General features: G+C 37.1%; 1 protein-coding gene across 2 annotated transcripts in view; it reads right to left on the bottom strand.

The window, feature by feature from the left end:
* Positions 1 to 18,851, bottom strand: part of RNGTT (RNA guanylyltransferase and 5'-phosphatase) — a 170,440-nt gene that overhangs the window by 60,102 nt on the left and 91,487 nt on the right. For both annotated transcript variants that reach the window (XM_053973871.1, XM_053973872.1), the window contains exon 13: positions 3,288 to 3,388. In XM_053973871.1, the coding sequence (XP_053829846.1) occupies positions 3,288 to 3,388 (101 nt within the window). The remainder of the gene's footprint in view (positions 1 to 3,287; positions 3,389 to 18,851) is intronic.

Genomic DNA, 18,851 nt, shown 5'->3' with positions numbered 1-18,851 from the left:
TGATCAGTGGCACAGGGTCTAGTTGGAGGCCTGTCACTAGTGGTGCTCCCCAAGGTTCAGTAGTGGGCCCAGTATTGTTTCATTTATTCCTCCATGTCTTGGATGGAGGGGCAGAGGCCTCCTCAGCAAGTTCACTGATGACACAAAGCTGGGGGAGTGGCTGATACCCCAGAGGGCTCTGCAACCCTTCAGAAGGGCCTCAGCAGGCTGGAGAGAGGGGCAGAGAGGAACTTTCTAAAATTTGTCTAAGGGAAATATGCACAGTCCTGCATGTGGGGAGGAATAACCCCATGTGCCACTACAGGCTGAGGGCTGATCTGCTGGAAACCAGCTCTGCAGAGAAAGACCTGGGGCTTCTGCTGGACAACAAGCTGTTCATGAGCCAGCAGTGTCCTTGTGGCCAAGAATGCCAATGGTATCCCGGGGTGCATTAGGAACAGCAGTGCCAGTAGGTCAGAGGAGGGGATCCTGCCCCTCTACTCTGCTCTTGTAAGGCCACATCTGGAGGGCTGTGCCCAGTTCTGGGCTCCCCAGTACAAGAGAGACCTGAAGCTCCGGGAGCAGGTCCAGTGGAGGGCAACAAGCATGACTGAGACTGGAGCATCTCTCTTACAAGGAAAGCCTGAAGGAGCTAAGCCTGTTCAGCCTCGAGAAGACAAGACTGAGAGGGGACCTCATCAATGTCTGTAGGTATCTAAAGGGAGATATCAGAGGTTGGAGCCAGGCTTTTCTTGGTGGTGCCAAGCAATAGGACAAGAGACAATGGGCAGAAAGTGATGCACAGGAAGTTCCATCTGAACAAGAGGAAGAACTTCTTACTATGTCAGTGACCAAGCACTGGAATGGATTGCCCAGAGAGATTTGTGGAGTCTCCTTCACTGGACATATTCAAGAACCATCTGGGTGCAATCCTGTGCCATGAGCTCTAGGATGACTGCTTGAGAAGGGAGGCTGGACCAGATGACCAACCCACGGTGGTCCCCTCCCAACCTTACCCATTCTGTAGTGCTGTAATTCCTTTTTGGATTACTGAAGAAGAAAATTTTTGTTACCTAAAAAGTTGAAACCAGTATCAATGCTTGCTTTTAATCTCAGTGTGGTGGGAGGAAGCAGGAAGCCCAGTGTTGTCACATTAGAACTGCAGAAATGAGATACTCAGTTCATAAATTCAAACAGAATTTTAGTTAGTGCTCAGAACTCAGTAACTGTCTTTATACAGTCTAAAGTTAAAGATGCTTCATTTCAAACTCTGGTCAACTGTTTCAAAACCTGTTTTATTCCAAAGTTTCTTCAAATGACTTTAGAATTTATCCAAAGTAACAACTAAAGCAGACAGACCAGGAGTATTTCATTCACAGTTTGTGTTTCACTGAGCAGAAGCTACTGTTTCATAGGACATTATGTAAGATAAATACCTCTCTTCCAAGAGTGCTAAGTTATTCTTTTCTGCCCCATACTTCATTAAATTTTATTTTTATTGGATGAATGCACTTAGTAGCAGTCAATTGTCATGTGTGATGGAGTAAAACTTACCTGGAAGAACTGTACTTTATTTAAGAAATATCAGATTTCTAGGATTTTCTATATGCATGTGAGAGCAGCATAAATACTGACATATTTAAATATTACATTATTTACAGAGTAATTCAGGTAGTTATTTCCATAATACAAGAACTGCTTCATTTTCACACAGCTGAAATATGATAGAACTTTTCTAAATGTTAGAAAGTTAATTCAATTCTACAATGGATCAGCCATTCTTTAATAATTTGTTATTAACTGGTACTAACTTTTTAAAAATAGCTTTTTTGCTGGCTCGTATTTTATAACCTTTTCATGTTCTAATCAAATAATCTATGATGTAATATATTAAATATAAAACAACAGCACTTACAATTTGGTATCTGAAATCAGAGATAACTAGTCAACCAATACTCCTTTATTAATATGAAATGAAAAATGTGTTGCATTTTGTTTCTGAATCACATGCTAATACTGTATATGTGTAAACTCCAGCAGAAGTCATAAAAATACTCTTATAAAATAACGTTCCTATCAAATAATGGGCAATTTTAAAAGAACTTTTACATAAATCTTTCATATTAAATCATCCTGTGACTTAAATAAATTGCAAACAAACATAAAATGTTGTAATCAGCTGATTATCTGAAGTAAAATGAAGTATTTCTGTGTATTCTCTGAAATAGTTATGATGTCACTGAAGACTTATTGCATTTTCAAACACAAAAATTTGAACAGATAATTCTGATCTCATAAAACACTGAGAACTTATCAGTTGAGTATATTTTTTTTTCATAAAAACCTCATATCCTTAAGATTCTCTCTATTCACCAAATGTTTTCATTAATGTCACATGCAAATGTCTAAAAGTTAAATGGGCCATTATTAGCACCCTGGAATATGCAAGCAATATCTGAATCAATTGTTTAATCATACCGAGTTGCCTGTGGCACCAAGAAAAAGAAAAGTTAAATGTCAGTATTTCACATCGTCAATTGAAATGAGTCCCAGATGTTAAAACACTAAGCAACTTAAAAAACATTAATTTCATTTTAACCAAGAACTTTTCCAAAGCAGGCTTAATCTAGAGATTCAGTCTTTCCCTTCCCCTCCGCAGCACAACGAAACATGGAAATAACCCCTATTTAATATGTGCAGTGAGTGAACTAGGCAAATAGCAGGACCAATGTAAAGATTTTCATGTCTTCTGCCATTAAAACTCACTGGTTTTGATTAAGATTTTAATGGTTTTAAAGACAATACCAAAGAATCCAATACCAATTTTACTTGTTTACTAACAAGTAAAAATGTCAGGCTTTGTTTTTCTCTAAGAAAACAAGTACCGTTTTCTCTAAGAAAACAAGTGCTGACAAACAAAACTGTCATTGTGCACAGTTCTAAAGTAGAAGAAAGCTTCAGTTGTTCTCATTTTGTCTAAAATCAATGAAAAACAGTTTTAGGAATTTAAGCTAATACAGCCTGCCTACTCTCAAAAACATACAGACTAGTGCCAAATCCAAATGGGACTTTTTTCAGAAATTTGAAGAAACTTCATTTAAGAATGAATAAATTCACAATATAAACAGCTGCCATTGTTTTCAATACAACGATAATTACAACAGTTGCTTATATTTTGAATGAACAAGTTCTAGAGAATATAGAAAGGCTTAGCCCCAGGAAGTGTCAAGAAATCTCAGAGGACAGATTAACTGCTAAGGGACATTCATACCAGTGCTACAGATTTAAAAAGGGAAGAGATTACATACCCCTCTCCACCAACTCTTGTTATCTTTAGACGAAAATCAACTGAGTTCAGGCTGGGTGGCTTCCATTTCAAAATATCATCACATCGACCAGGCTTGTATTTCTGAAGTAAATTAAAATGCAGTTTAATTATGCTTATTGGTTTTCACTGGTTTTAAAAGTAACAATTCAGCCTTTCAGACTCTATTAGCTGTCTCTAATGAATAACAATAGTTAGTGACTGAAACAACGAATACCATTACCATGGAAGTAGTTGTGCTTCACTACTTTGCTTCTCCCTTTTAAAACTGCTTAGCACTGTAGCTCTGCCATTGCATATAATAAAAAGCTGAGAATGGAAATAAAAATTAGCATACTTCATTATCTTTCTCTGGCTAATGGAAAATTTCAAAAAGAAAATGAGACAGCACAGAAAGAAACAAAAACACTCATAGGACATACAAAAAAGACAAATTTAAAGTAATCTCAACATTTTGGAACTATTTTATGAACAATATTTTTGTTATCCATGCTGCTGGCTGACAAAACATGAAAAAAGCAGAAGTCACCATAGTGCCAGCTCTCAGTAACTCATCAGAAACATGTTCTTTCATAGCAAAGGAATTGAAGCTATGTAAAGATTAAAGAACATCATGATGTACAGGAACATAAATAAGAGAGCATCTCTTGCTAAAGAGAGAGGGTACACATTTGAACCACAAGTTGAAAGGAACAATTTTCTCTTAAATTTGAGCTTTAGTTTCTCATGGTCTCTGCTGTCATTTCCTAAGCTGCCATTTTGTTCATCCTCAGCTATCAGTGAGAGTTAACTTGTTGACCTCTTCCTTACCGAGTATCTTTCATAGCAATGGAGAAAATCTGAATTAACATGAATAGGGCAAAAGTAAAAGAATAATTTGCAGATGCACAGAATGAGAAAATTTACTTCTTTATTTATATACAGTGAGAAAATTTAAGCAATTTTGTATGAAAAATAAAACTAACCAGGAACATCCACCATCTTTTGGTAACAGAACAGTCATCAGCCTCACACTGCACTCCTCCAAAATACAGACTTTAGTGATGATAAACCTAACAGTTCTAGATCTAAAATGACAAAAGCAAATGAATTTTATGTTTTCTGATGGAAGAATGTAAAGTTACTCTTTCCAATACAAATGCAGAGTATCTGACCTACCATTTTTTGATGAAAAGATGGTCATTAATTCTTAATGATGCAAAAAGGATGGACCAACCTCTCTAAGTCACGGCACTGAAATTCTGAGGAAAGGCTACATCTGATCTGTATAAAAACCTTCCTCACTAGAGCTCTTGTATCCTGACTCTGACAACAGCTGACAGCATGTGCTCAGGGAAGATGAAAAGCAAGGCTAATATAGATGATATTTTCTATTACTACTTCTTGAGAAACTATCTATTCTGAAGCTCAGAGACTTCCTGATGTGGATATGATTCAAATGTGATTCCTACATATTTAGTTCTTTTCAGTTTCTCTGCATGAACTTAGATAGCGCCCCACTAAGATCATGTAAACCTCCATCAGCTGTAAAAGCCCGTGGCACAACCTTTCATGCACAGCCTGATTACCTTGCAGGAATAAAACCACTACCTTTTGTGTTTTTTGAACAAATTTTTGTTGTTTTTGAAGACTTGCACTTCCCAGGGATCATACTAAGAGAGATGCTTAACAATCAAACCCCATTGTTTCCAAGCACACCATAGTTTCATTTGCCTCTATATGCACAGAAATGCACTCAGCTCAGAGGCTATCATTTTATATGAACTGTTACAATTTTTTTTCCACTTACATTACTCTACATTTATCTTCATAAAAGTTTATGCACTCTTTTATCACTCAGCCACCCAGTCTTGTAAGAGCTTACTATAATTCTCCACATTTAGGACCAGCCCCTGCTGATCCATCAAGAAAACATCACTGAATGGTTCATCCCATTTTCATGCATGTGCATTACAGGTGGCTGGCTTCCCTGGTGAGGACTGAACTGTACCCCATCCCTTCACTCCAACTTTATAACCAATTAGACATCTCTGCAAGAACCTTTTAAGTCTCACACTACTTTAGTTTCTTCAAGAAAATTTTGACAAGAGGCTTTCTGGAAATCTTAACAAGAAAAACCACATGATCCTTACTTAAATGTGTTTTGAACCCTTTGTTGGAGAGGCATAACCTTCCTTCCAGAAAGGTATGTAATTTTCACCAACTATATTATATAAATCATGTTCACCCAGCTACCAACTACTATATTCCTTATTGTTTCTATTCCTTTGTCCATTCCAGATATCAAGCTTACAAGACTTATTTCTTCCCTGATCTTTCATGATACCTGTCCCACCTTCATTTTTTTTTTTTAATTGGCATTGTATTTTCTACCATACGTGCTTAGGTACTAATGTAGATTTTTCACACAGGATCTACTATCTAGTTTTTTCAAACTCTTTTTCCTAGACTGACAAGTTACATCCTCCTAAAAGTTAGTAAGAAACTAACTTGACAAGAGACAGGAATAACTATTCCAAGATCAGTAATGAAAAGCAATGTTTTGACAGAATATATCTGCATACCTGTAATTACACTGTGTGAACTACAATTTTGACTCAAGTTTAAAATTAACTGGCTGGCTTACTTGAAGGGACGATTGGGAGATGATTTGTTCATTAAGATGGAGATATTTTCTTTACCTTGAGAACCAGCATAGTGTGAGACAAGCCTTAAATAAACATTTTATTCTATTAATAAAAAAATAATCTCTAGCACACCTCAAGTTAGTCAAAGATATCTCACTTAGAAAGCAATAACAACAAATAACCCCTTTTATATACTTTTGACTATTACGTTTAGTTTTGACCACTGTCAAACAATAGCCTTCTCACTTCACAGCAATCTGTTGATACCAAACACCTGGTGAAGGTAACAGGTAAATTACAGCTATCTTTCAGCATTACAAAGCCTTATATAAGCCATCAGAATTCAATGCTCATACAACGAACAATTTATGCAGCTCCTCCCTGGCTTCCCCCAACTTCTTCTGTTACCATGAAAGACAGAAATCCACAGAAGTCTGTCTCAAAAGGAGAATTCATTCAAAGGCCATATGAATAATCCCTAAGAAAGAGATTAGTTTTTAACAGGTGAATCCACACATATAAGACAGCACTAGTAAGTTACTGAGTTTGAATGCTAAGTGCTAAATCAAATTCTTTAAATATGAGCTGAAGCCAAACAAGAATTTTGCTTGTTAAATATATGGAAACTTCACCTTAGATGAATCACTGCATACTGCAGACCTGTTCTGCGTGAAGTTACTCTTTATTTTAATTCCAAACCAAAATGTGAAGCAATCTGTTTGAGATCGAACTACACCCTAGCATTTTAAATATAGCATTCATAGCAATGATATCCTCATCACCACTCCCCAACAAATATCTATGTACACGACTACTTCTAAAACATACCAGATCCCCTGTCATCTCAAATACAAAGTTCATGCTTCAATCTGAAATCTGTCAACCTAGTCTAAGCACAAAAATTAGAGTTCCACACCAAAAAGGTACATTGACAAATCAGAAACTATCTCAAATACCTTTAAAGGATTGGACTAGGTGGCCTCCTGAAGTCCCTTCCAATCTAAATTATTCTGCAAAACTGTGTCTTTCTTTGCTTGCTTATTCTTTTAGCACCCATGTTGGGTACATTTTAGTTTGCAAAAACAACGAACATTCACAATAAATGCCCCAGTTGTTCCTATTTACTATATTTTAGTTGTGATAGCTGGGCAGCTCTGCTGCATGCAAACTGGATTCCATCAATGTAACACCAAATTTGAAGTTTCCCTTCAGGGACACACCTAATGCCCTGCACGCCAAAGTACAGACACCAGAGGCCAAAGCAAAACCATTCCATTGCATTGCTACCCTGCATCTATGGGGCACAAACAAACCTGAGCTGTAAAGGTACCCTGCAACATCCTGAACTGCTGCTTCAAAGAAATAAAGGAATCAGTGCCTTCAGTTGGCTATGAACCCTAAGCTCTCCAATTTTTACATCTTTTTTACATCCACTCACCACCTACCCAACATTTCTTCTATTTTTTCAGTAGTAGTAGTAGTCGTCGTATAAATGCCCTATCTTCTGTAGCCGTTCTCTCCTGGCAAAACCTCAGGTCCTTCTTACTTTCATGAAAAGGATGAAGATCAGGGACAACAGACGTGTCAGAAGTAGCATCACAAATGTGCCCCTACTATGAGCATCTTGAATTTCAGGCAAGAATACAATAATTACCCTAAAACTCAGGCAAGAATACAATAATGACCCTAAAACTCATCCAGTGCCCTGGGATGAAGAATCTTCACAGAAGACAGCTCAACAGAAAGCACATCCTCTGGCATGCCTCTTAGGGTACTAAACCCATTGATTTCTCACCTCAAACTCAATTCCAAAGGCTCAAGTAGGTCTAGTCAAACCACTATGAGGGTTTTGTTAGACCCTTATTAGAACCATTTTAGCACTGCAGGGTACAGTTATGGGTTGCTGGTCATGTTGAACCTCAATCCCATGTCCTGTTCCAGAGTTCAAAGTCTAGTTCCCCCCTTCCTCCACAGCTGCCCAAAGAGGGGGCCACTCTTTTCTCATCTCCCATCAGATCAAGAGAAAGGCTGGTCCTCAAAGCCTCAGGTTCTGTTATCTTAAATTTTGCTGACATACTTCTTGTCAGTTGCAGATAGCCTCACACACAGGTTTGGGATTTGCCTAAAGCCATGTGTCAGCATCTGCATTCAATGGATGGCACAGCAGAAAGCTGAAAGCCTAGACAATGGAGATATCAGAGGCCCATAAGGAGGATAAACTTTGACTCCAAATAGCTGCTTCCACATGGGATAGATGTTTCTGCTTAGTATTTTGTAGGAGGAAGAGTGGGGTTAGTTTCTGGGACTGCATTCTGGGCAGGCAGTCTGGGGTGTGGGGTGGTGTTGACTCACCATGAAGACACCCACCTGGAAGGCTGAGCGACTTCAGCCTAAAGTCTAGACAAAACAAACAGTTTCTCCTAGCGACTGCAAAGGAAGAGGTGGTGGGATGATCAAGAGAGAAGTTCGTGTCTCATCAAGAAGAGGAAAAGAAGGTTTCCTTTACAAGGGTGGATGTCTCACTATCCTACAACGTCTAACCAGCCAGCTCTACCTCCCATAACCCTTCTTAAATACCATCCTCCTGAAGCACAAGCAGCAGCTAACACAGGCCACCTTACATTTCCCTTCCTCCCTATCTTCCCTTGCTCCTTCCAAATGACAGGAAGCCAGCAAATAACCCAGATCTTTCTTTTCTCCTAAGTGGCACAGAGCTGCTGCTTGTCAGCTCTAATTTCTCCTCAGTAAACTGGTCAGACTTAGCCCTGCAAAGTATCCAAAGGCTGCAGAGCTGGCAGCTGCAGGCACACACCAAATTAGAAAGAAAGATAAAATAAAGGGCACAGAAAGCTCAGGGAAGGTTTGTTTGCATTGTCATGCTTGCTCAAGAGGTATGGAAGGTTGAGGACCTTTGAGGAGTGATGCAGAGCAGGTGGGAGGGTATATGGTAACCAAGACTGGGAATCTACTGGATTAAAGGTAGTTTGCCACATTAACTATGACAAACCTATAATGACAACAAATCTGCTCCTCTTACAACACAGAACAGTATTAAACGTTTTATCTGAAGAGCACAACTTAATTCTGAAGCCTCTTAATCCACAGAGCAGCTGCTGGCCTGCCCAATCTAATAGTTGGCATTCAGCTGGGTAAACATAAAGACAGAATCATTACCCAAAATGTGTTTTTATTTTCTTGCACTACAGACCCTGGATCTGGACCCTGATGATTATAATCAAACATTTCAGGCTAGACTTTATAAAGAAATAAACTGAAGACACAGAAGTTGCTCGCATTGTTGACAGATTATGTGAATAAATCACAACAATGGATCAAGAAACCACAAGATCAAAGGCAACCATTGAGTCAATTGGATATTCATAGATTTTTAAGACTGGAAATCATTACTGGGCTCATTGAGTGGGCTCTGTTGCATAAAGGACAGACAAACTTGAACAATGTTTACATCAAGCTTATAACTCCTATTCAAACTACAGTAGTGTTTATCTCAAGTTTTAGAATGCCTGTTCAAAATACAAGACACCTTTATGAAAAATACCACATAATGAAGAAATCACAACATGCTTAGGGAAGTGACCACAGCCATTTATTATAGTTGTGCTTAAAAATGCTTATTTCTACACTGAGACTTGTTAATGCCTTGCTTTAGACTGAAGCCTGGCTCTCCATATAATTACTTCCCTTTTCAAGACAAAATGAGTAAGTCTGAGTCTCACTGCATGGATAATTTCCCCATTGGCTAACATACACATCATCATAGTGTAATTTCACAAAAGCCTTTAGAAGAGTAGCCAACAGAACTGAATCTACTATTTCAATATTCTTTTCACTGCTTACACATACAGCAGAACACGAAGTGTATTTGTATTCTTCTGCATTGCACTGAGAGGTGTTGATAACTAGCTCAAATAATTCTTTTCAGATTCATGCCTTTAGCTGGGACTTAACACACTTACTCCTGGAAATACAGCCCACATTTGTGTGTATTCAAGCCCCACCACAAGATCAAATGATCCACCTTATCCTACATGATTGATTTTTCAGGAAAACAAGTACATTTGCTGAAAAAGTTCAAATTATTAACAACATGACTATAAAAACATATGCAAAGTCCCAACACTATCATTAAAACCCTTAAAGTCTTTATAGTAATGTACTTCTTTAATTGTCACAAAAAAACCCCAAAACTTAATACAAACAAACAAATAAAACTGAAACAAAAATGTAACAAAAAACCCAACAAAATAAAAACAACAAACACAACCAAACTAAAATCTACTTGAGGAAATAAGTTATGTCACCAGCAGTTAAACTGCAACCCTTAGCTCCTTAAAAAATTCTGCCTTCTGTCTCTTCCAGCTTCCCTTCTCAGTTCCACCTCCTTCTGTTCCTCAAAGTGCCCATACAAACAACTTACAATCTCCCCATAGTTCCCACACCACCACTGTAATTCCTCGTGTATTCTATTTTCTTTGACAGGGAAAAAGCTAAGCAAAAGGGAATGTGGCATCAAAACTTTCTTGGTCATTGATGGATTAATGCTTGCTCTTGCTGTATATTGGGCAGGACATTGGGAACTGGAAAAAAGGGATATACCAGTCTGATCACAGGCCCACTACACTCCCTGGCTGAGGAGCAGAAAGTCCAGCTGTTCTTATTGATGCCAGAACCAAACTGGTTATTTGAAAAAAACTGCTTTGAGAGCAGCGGGATCACCCCTAACTCACATCCTTGGAGGTGAAGGCAAACTGTGTACACCACTGAGGTGAAGGCATAGTTGTACACTATGGGATTTATGGTGTTTGCTGGTGTCACTGGTCATCAGCAAAGCAGCTTCACAGATTATTCATTCCACCCACAGAGAAAGCTACTTTGAATGTTGGTGGTCTAGGAGAGAAAGGAGGACAATGTCCAAGAGCAAAGGCCTCCAGATTCAAACAACAGGGCGTGTGACTGATACAGAGAAAAAGTGAATAAAATTAGTGCTTTGATCTGAAGTGGACATCGGAAATAAATACCTGGACAACACTTTCTACTTAGACCAAACATCAGACAGTAAGAGAAAAATATTACTGTTCATTCTTGCACTAAAGCATCATATTTACTTCTAATTTAAAATTCATCAGAGCTGGCCAAGCTATCTGTCTTCACTAAATACATTCCATATACCACAGAGGCAGTAAGAGAACTCTTAGAAAGTCTGAAGAATTCAGAGGCATCCAAGAAACTTCTATTAATGAATGCAATAGATGAAACTTTTGACAAATGCATTTCAGCAAGGGAAAGATGTGTAACTTCCAAAGAAAAAAGGTGTTTTAAAAAAAAACTTCTTCTGTGGCAGTCGGTGTCTCAAAGATTATCAGGATTCCTTTGTTCTTTAAAAACCAAATCAAATGTACCAAATACGGATTTCTTTCTTGTAGAAATTTGACATAATTTCTGTAAAAACTCTGTATAAAAAGTAGGCATTTCTTTTAATAAATGTGAGTCAACTGTTCCTGTATTTGTAAAGGAAATACAGGGAGATGTGATTTGTAAGTACCCCTAAGAGTGATCAGGCTAAGAGAAACTCCTGGATAAACACTGGTACTTTCCAGACACTTGTCAGTTCTGAAAGGCATTTTCATAGCTGAGACAAAACACAAAAATCTAAATACAGAATGGAAAATCTGTAAGAACACAAAATGGCTGCAAATTTCATACAGCTCCAAAACACAATTCAAATGCTTTCCAATTTCATGCAAACAGTTTTCATATGTTCTACCAAACCCTCCACCAAGCATATCCTGTGTCTAACCATGGAGAGATACCGTGATGCCCTAACTAAAACATGACCAAAAAAAAAAAAATCTAATTCCTTTCCTTTATAAAACTCTTTTAATGAAAATAAATTAATAAATGATGCTTTTAATGCTTAGTGTTCTAAATTACTGATTCAAACCATCTGAACAATCAAAGAGCTGCACTTCTCACCAACATCAACTTTTTGCCTGGTTCAGTGATTTGATCAGAATAGACACAACAAATATTTGATCATTTTGAAAATAAGGCTGTTAATGAATTCCATACATTATATAAGGTAATGTTGCCACATCATGGAAAGCAAATCTGCAACAGTAACTTTAGAGACTCAAAAAGATGGAGAAAATACAAGCTCCTTGGCTAAACTCAAATAATAAAGTGTCCATGGTTAAGACAAAAGGATGATAGAGCCAACTCCAGATAACACAGCTTTAAATAATTCATTACTTGACAGTGAAGTCTCCATGCTGTTTTAATTCCATGTAGTGAAACAAATTTGTGTTAATGCTTCCATTCCTCCACTTTAAAAATCAAAATAATGAAAAATTGATGTGTTTTAAGACACAATCACATCTGTATTCCAGAAATTTTTCCTTTAGAACGTTAAAGAATTAAGTAGGAATTATACTTTTTAATGCACTACTTTTTAATGCACTAGGACTGGTTAGCTATGAATAACTGTTTTGGAACAGCTGTTTAAGAAAATGTTATTGTACCACAATTTATCTTTTATGAAAATGTGACTTGAAGGTATATGAAGTAGAATGAAAACTATTATAATGAAAATTACCTACAAAATAGTAAGCTTAATTGTCATACCAGAAGCAAAACCTGCACCCATTTAAATACTGTTAGATTATGTTTTATACTAACGATTTAACACTTGAATGCAAATCAGGTTTAGAAGGTTAACCTGTATGGAAAAAATATTTTGTTAATATGTTAATAGAAAACTGCTTTTTCCAAAAGTGTCTCTGATCCTCAAGGTAATGTAATATTTATATTGGACATCTCTGGTAATTAGTGGGCTAAACATCTTCTCTTGCACTTTAATTTAGCTTTATACCTCCAGCTTCATTAAACATCTTGTTTCATGGCTACAGTAATCGCTTTTCTCAGTATTCCATTAAGCAAGGAGAAAAATATGAGGACATTTTATTCATAACTAACATAATTTACATATTAATCATATTAATATATGATAAATGTAGTGCAGATCACAGCCAAAACTCTATGTTTATGGCAATCAAAATATAGCAGCCACCAATTTTTTTTTTTCCTCCTCCCCCCAGCACATTACTATGAGCAGCAGAAACCTATTTTTGATCATTTCTGTCCTTTCACTGGTATAATGGTCTGCACCTAAAAACTCCAATACATAGGTTTGAAGCAAAACCAAAAAAGCAAATGGCTTCAAATCATTGGCTAATGTATATGTGATCCAAAATGGACCAACTGGTGTCTGCCTTTGATTATAAACTCTACTTTTGGCTAACTAAGGTAACTGTTGAAGAGCTACATACTTCTACCTTTATGACAAATAATCTCCTGTCAAAAGAACTATAGTGCCCATGGTCAAAGGAATGGTCCATGGTTGCTACTTAAGACATTAGATTTATATTGCTATTGATTATTTTGTAATCTTCTTATTTTTCGCCATCACTAACCTCATTTATAACTTCATTGCATATGTGCTATCTAAGTCTTCTGAAAAGTTAATACAATAATAGCAACACTCAAGATACTTCATAGCAACACTCAAGATACTTCAATTGGTCTTCTACTGCTGTATTTCACTCTACATTGCACTTTCTATCACTAAGTTAAATTGAGATGGCTTCAGCATGTATCATCAGTGTAAACTGTCACCAGGAACTACTGTATTTACTTCTCCAGATGAAATTTTGTTTCAAATTCAGCTTCACAACTCATTAACAGTCTTAACCAGAAATTAGTACAATGGAAAAGCTCATATCTACACAACTTTTTCTTAGCCATACATTATTAATTTCTACCTGTCCAGAAACACACATAAACAAACCCAGAGGTAAGAAGCTAAATGGCTTAAAACAGCTGTCCATAAACTGTTGGGAGAACCAAGATAAAACAGAAGCACCCCTGGCTCACTCCTTTACTGGCTTTTCTTTTTCTCTCTTAAAGCTTATTCTTCTTCTCTCTGCCCCAGCAACACAACAAATCTTTGAAAGACTCTCAGGGAGATCATCTTCCCTCTGATCTTCCTTTCACACTTTTATTGTGAAAAAAGCCTTGGTCACGTGAAGCCAGTAACGTTGGAGAACACATCAATTTTCATTGTATAAAGTGATGTGTAGTTGCTTCACTGCATCACTTGTTTTATGAGCCTTACTGTTTATGTCTCTTTACAAGTTTAAAGTGCTGTACATACCAGCCAAAACCTTCTCTCATTTCTCAAACCCTATGGCACCAATCTCTCTTCACCTTCTGTCCTTTCATTTTTACCACCTCTGTCCAAACTCAAGCTTAAGTGTAATCATTTTAAGCGTCATCACTTAAATTTACACCAGAGAAAGAAGGAAATCAGTCTCTCAGAGGACTTCTTTCTTTTTGGCTAGTTAGTTTGTGATGAAAAGCCCCTAGAAGTCCCACAAAATCTGGGTTGGATCAGCAGAAAGTATTCAGTGCTTCAAGCCTGACATCCTGGTATAACAAAAGAATCTCCATGAACTGAGCAGCAGTGCTTTTGGCTGACTCACTACAATAACCCAATTTGGAAGCTGGGTAATTTATCAGTATTAGAGGCCACATTTGCAGAAGCTCCAACCTGTAAATTTAAGGTTTCATTATAACATCAGTTTTGTTGACATTTTTAGTAAGCTCCGATGATTATCAGTATACCGGGAATAACATTTCAGAAAATCCCCTCAGAGCCCAGGAAGATTAATGAAAATTACCAAACTTAAACAAAAAAAGATTCAAAAATATATTTCAAAATACTTCTTGAGGAATGCCAATCTTTAAAAAAAAGAATGAAGCCTTACATCAAAAGGCAATCATTAGGCTGGAGTTTTTAGCTAGACTGAACATAAGGACAAATGTGCAAGTACTAAGAAATTGCAGCATGTTAGTCTCAGACATAGTCCAATTTCTCTTTGTAATTCCAGTGCTAAAAAGTCCCTCGAGCTGAACAGATATGCCTGAAAGATGATGCACAGAATTGCCAGGATTTTTTCTACATGTTGCTAAATGCGTGCTACACAAAATAGTCATTAAAGGCTAGCTTATTACATCTTATAGGGCTACAAATCTCCTTGAATTAAATATTCATGAGTCTTGCTTGGAATACTGAATCCTGTGGTATTTTATAAGAAACAATAGAAACTAGCCTCCATATTCTAGTATATAAATTAAAAAATTGTGAGTTTCAATGATATTAAATTTATCATTAGCCACTGACATGAAAATAGCAAACCACATATTTCACATCCTTATTTTCAAAAGGAAACATTCATACAACATGGGAGTTAAGTCCCACCAGTAGAACTCAGCATGTGCTCTGCAGGGCTTTCACTTGGCAAGTAGCAAGCTGATGTGCTCAGAGATGAAAAGCAAAGTGGGGAAAAATGTATATGAAAAAAAATCAGTATGTACTTTCTCTTTCAAGTCTCCAACAAGATTAATACAACTTAAAACTGCATTTTTAGGAGACTAATTTGGATACTGAGCAGGGAAAAATCCTCATCTAAGAAGAAAAAACATACCACACCAAATAAGAAAATGAAGGGATCCTGCCCGCTCTTTGTGTGAAATTAATCCTTGTAGTTCTGACTTAGGAACAAACAAGCCAGTGTCTCTAGGTAAGAACAGGTAAAGTTGAATAGCATAGCTATTTGCTGAGCACTGTAAGCAAAGGGACAAGAAATATACGTTGTATTTTAAGAACATTACTCAAAAAAAAAATCTAGTTACTGTGAAATAAGTTGCTATCTTTCTTGGGAAGCACATTCTTCCATTAAAAGCAGTGGTTCTGATATAAGTTGTTAATACTGCCTTGTAACCAAACAATAGTTCCTACCACATCAGATTTTTTTGCCCCTTCTACAGAGCATGACCACACAAACGCCCATCAGACATGCAACACAAAATTTCTGGTTTGAATACTGGGATTGAGCAACTGCCATGAAGAACCTGTTCCAACTTCTCTGCTGCTGGCAGGGAGCTTTCATTCTGTTACTGGCAGAAGGGTTAGAATCAGACTTTTTCCTCCTTTCCCTTTTCTTAAATGTTTCTTCTTTAATTATACCAAACGTTTAAATGTTAATGTAGCTGTGCTTTGAGCAGGCAAGCAGCTGAAGGGTCAAAGAATTAGGGGAGGGGGTAAGTGACAATTACCATTTGCCAAAACAAATGTCATCAGGTTTAGCTGCTATTTAACAGTTTAACATTTTAACAAGGAAGAATAGAAGGAGTAGTTAAGGACAAATTTTCCATAAACAAATGTACAATGTATTTAAAAAACAGAATTATATTTCTGAAGAAAGAGAACTGCAACTCATAGCGCCACATCACCAGCATCCATCAAGTGAATTGCAATATCTGATGTGCAGTCATTGAGAAATTCTGGGAGAAGAAAGCAGACAAACCTGAGCCAGTTCACGAGAAGCTTCTTTCAAACCTGATTTCTCTTCCAGGAATCCTTTTTCTTAATATAATAAAAAGACCACAGTCCTTTCCTTAACCTCTAGAACATAAAACACAACTGAGAACACCATAGGAAAAGAATACCATCACTGATTCAAGCAGGACTTTGTGATGATATCTTCCAACCTGCAAGATAAAGCGAGTTTATCACTTCTATATAAATGTTACTAAAATGTTGCCATCATGAAGACCATGCTAGTATGAATTCTGAGCTAATAAATTACATCTCTGTGAAGCTCAATCCTACTTGTGAAACAACTTCAATAGAGTCCTTCAAAAACTTTGTTAAAGCAGAGTGAGTGGTACAGAGATAACAATAAAGTGAACAAGCTCACCAGTCATCTATCCAGCAGTCATCTATCCAGCAGGTACTCCAGAAAGAATTAGAGAGTCATGTGGAATTACATCTCTCTCAACACCAAGAACAATAAGCACCATGCTCATTTTATGAGCTGTCTTGTAAAAGCCTTTTCTCTTGTATAGTACATCCTCAACAGAAGGAGAACCTGGCTTTTATAAACCAAAATCATTCAATAAGCTAATTGTTGAAATTCAATTCTAAAGCTGGGACAAAAAATATGAATCTTAGCAGATGGAGAGTCAGCAGTATCGGTTTTGGCAGAAAGATCTAGAAATTCAGTTCAAGTGGAAATCAAAGGCACTTTAGGTAAATTGAGCTATAACAATGATAGCAGTGAAAGTTGAGGGAGAGTATTAGGTGAAGCACCATTCTGCATTTACCAAAATACTAAAATAGGTGGATCAAAATTTTACCTGTATTACATAGACAACACTTAGGTTATTAGGCTTTTGAGCACATTTTCTCCTCAGTTGCACATGTGTATTTGCGCTTTCAAAATGTGTGAAATTGGGAAAAGCTCGGGAAAAAATGGGTTGCAAAAGGGGTAGCAGCTCAGGTCCTGACAACTGTTTTTAACTGTTGCAAACAGACATATTACAGAATAATATGCTCCAAGAAGGTATTACAAAGGATCTAAAGCTTTAGACTTCCCCTCACAACTGGGGGTAAAAGAGAAAGACCACTAAAAAAACAAAACCACTCTAGGACACTAAAACCTAATTAGAGCAGAAGAGTGGTGTACAAAGGGAACAACAGTCAGCTGTTCATTAGGAACAGAAGGAAAGCAATTTTGTCTTGGGGTGGCATAAGAATACTTAATGGTGTTTAAGTCCCTGCATCTCTCCTCCCCAGCACCCTTTGTACCAGGAGGGAATAGGTCACACAGTGGTGCTCAACAACCAGTATTGTTCCCTAACCCCTTCTATTCCAGCACCTGGGGATCACAGCCATGTACATTTAAGTAAGTGCAATCTTGCAGAAGAGAATTGTATGTGTAACTCAGTCAGAAATGCAAGAGAGCGGTCAAAAGCTACCTGCAGGTGACCAAGACATTGCCCTAACAGTCACTAAAGGAACTTCCCTTTATGAACAGCTGCCAAGATTTTCATATCTCAAAACCACTTCTTTCATCTCAAGAAAAAAAAAGAGGTTTTGTAATTTACCCCTGAGCCAATAACTGAATCTTGAATAGTGAGCGATATCATGACTTGAATTAAAAATTTGCTGTTATTCAAAATTCCCCTCCAGTACAAGGCAGTTCTCACAGTATAAAGCTATTAGACAGCTAAACATTTTTTTTCTAAAACCAGCAAAACACTACTTTAATAGTTGTAGGCTTATTTAAGCAACCAAGATGTGCACAAGCAGAGCAGTATACCCAGTTAAAATCAAGCTGGAATATCTATTCTAGTAAAAAATATTATCAAAAAGCCTTGCTTTATGTTTGATCATGTTAATAACTGATCATGTTAATGAATGTTAATAACTTTTTCCCCCTCCATTTTTTTTCCTGGCCAGTCACCATTACTATTCCTAAGAAATTAATTCATACATATTTGCAGTGAGATACTGCGAAGTTTCAGAAGTAATGGAATTACACACACCAAATTTGATAGAGGACAGAATCCTACTTCTTTTGAAGGCCTAGGACAATATGCAAGAAAATGTCATGGAAACAGAAGCTCTCTCCATAGTAACACCATTTGTGGCACTGTAGCTAGCCACTCTAAGATCCTCCAAGACAAGGTATTAGTTTAAACCCAGTTTTCATTTAGTATTTGTTCCATAACATTCCATATCTCTATCAGCCATAAAGATTTATTAAAAATATTAATAGTTCACAAGAATGCAGTATCAAAGTCAAACATAAGTATAAGGGCAAACTAATCAACTGTGATAAAGCAAGTCTGAGTAACATTATCTTCTGGGAAAAAAGCCAAGAGACTGATGGCACTGTAAAGAGTAATTGTATTACAGTACAGGCTCTGATTCCATGCAACAATTGTCAGATGTGCAACAGCATCTTACACGAAATACATAGAAGGAGCTACAGAGT

Source organism: Vidua macroura, chromosome 3, assembly GCF_024509145.1.
Source record: "Vidua macroura isolate BioBank_ID:100142 chromosome 3, ASM2450914v1, whole genome shotgun sequence".
NCBI classification, from domain to species: domain Eukaryota; kingdom Metazoa; phylum Chordata; class Aves; order Passeriformes; family Viduidae; genus Vidua; species Vidua macroura.
Note: the sequence above shows the minus strand (reverse complement) of the source record. Positions and strands in the feature narration are given on the sequence as shown.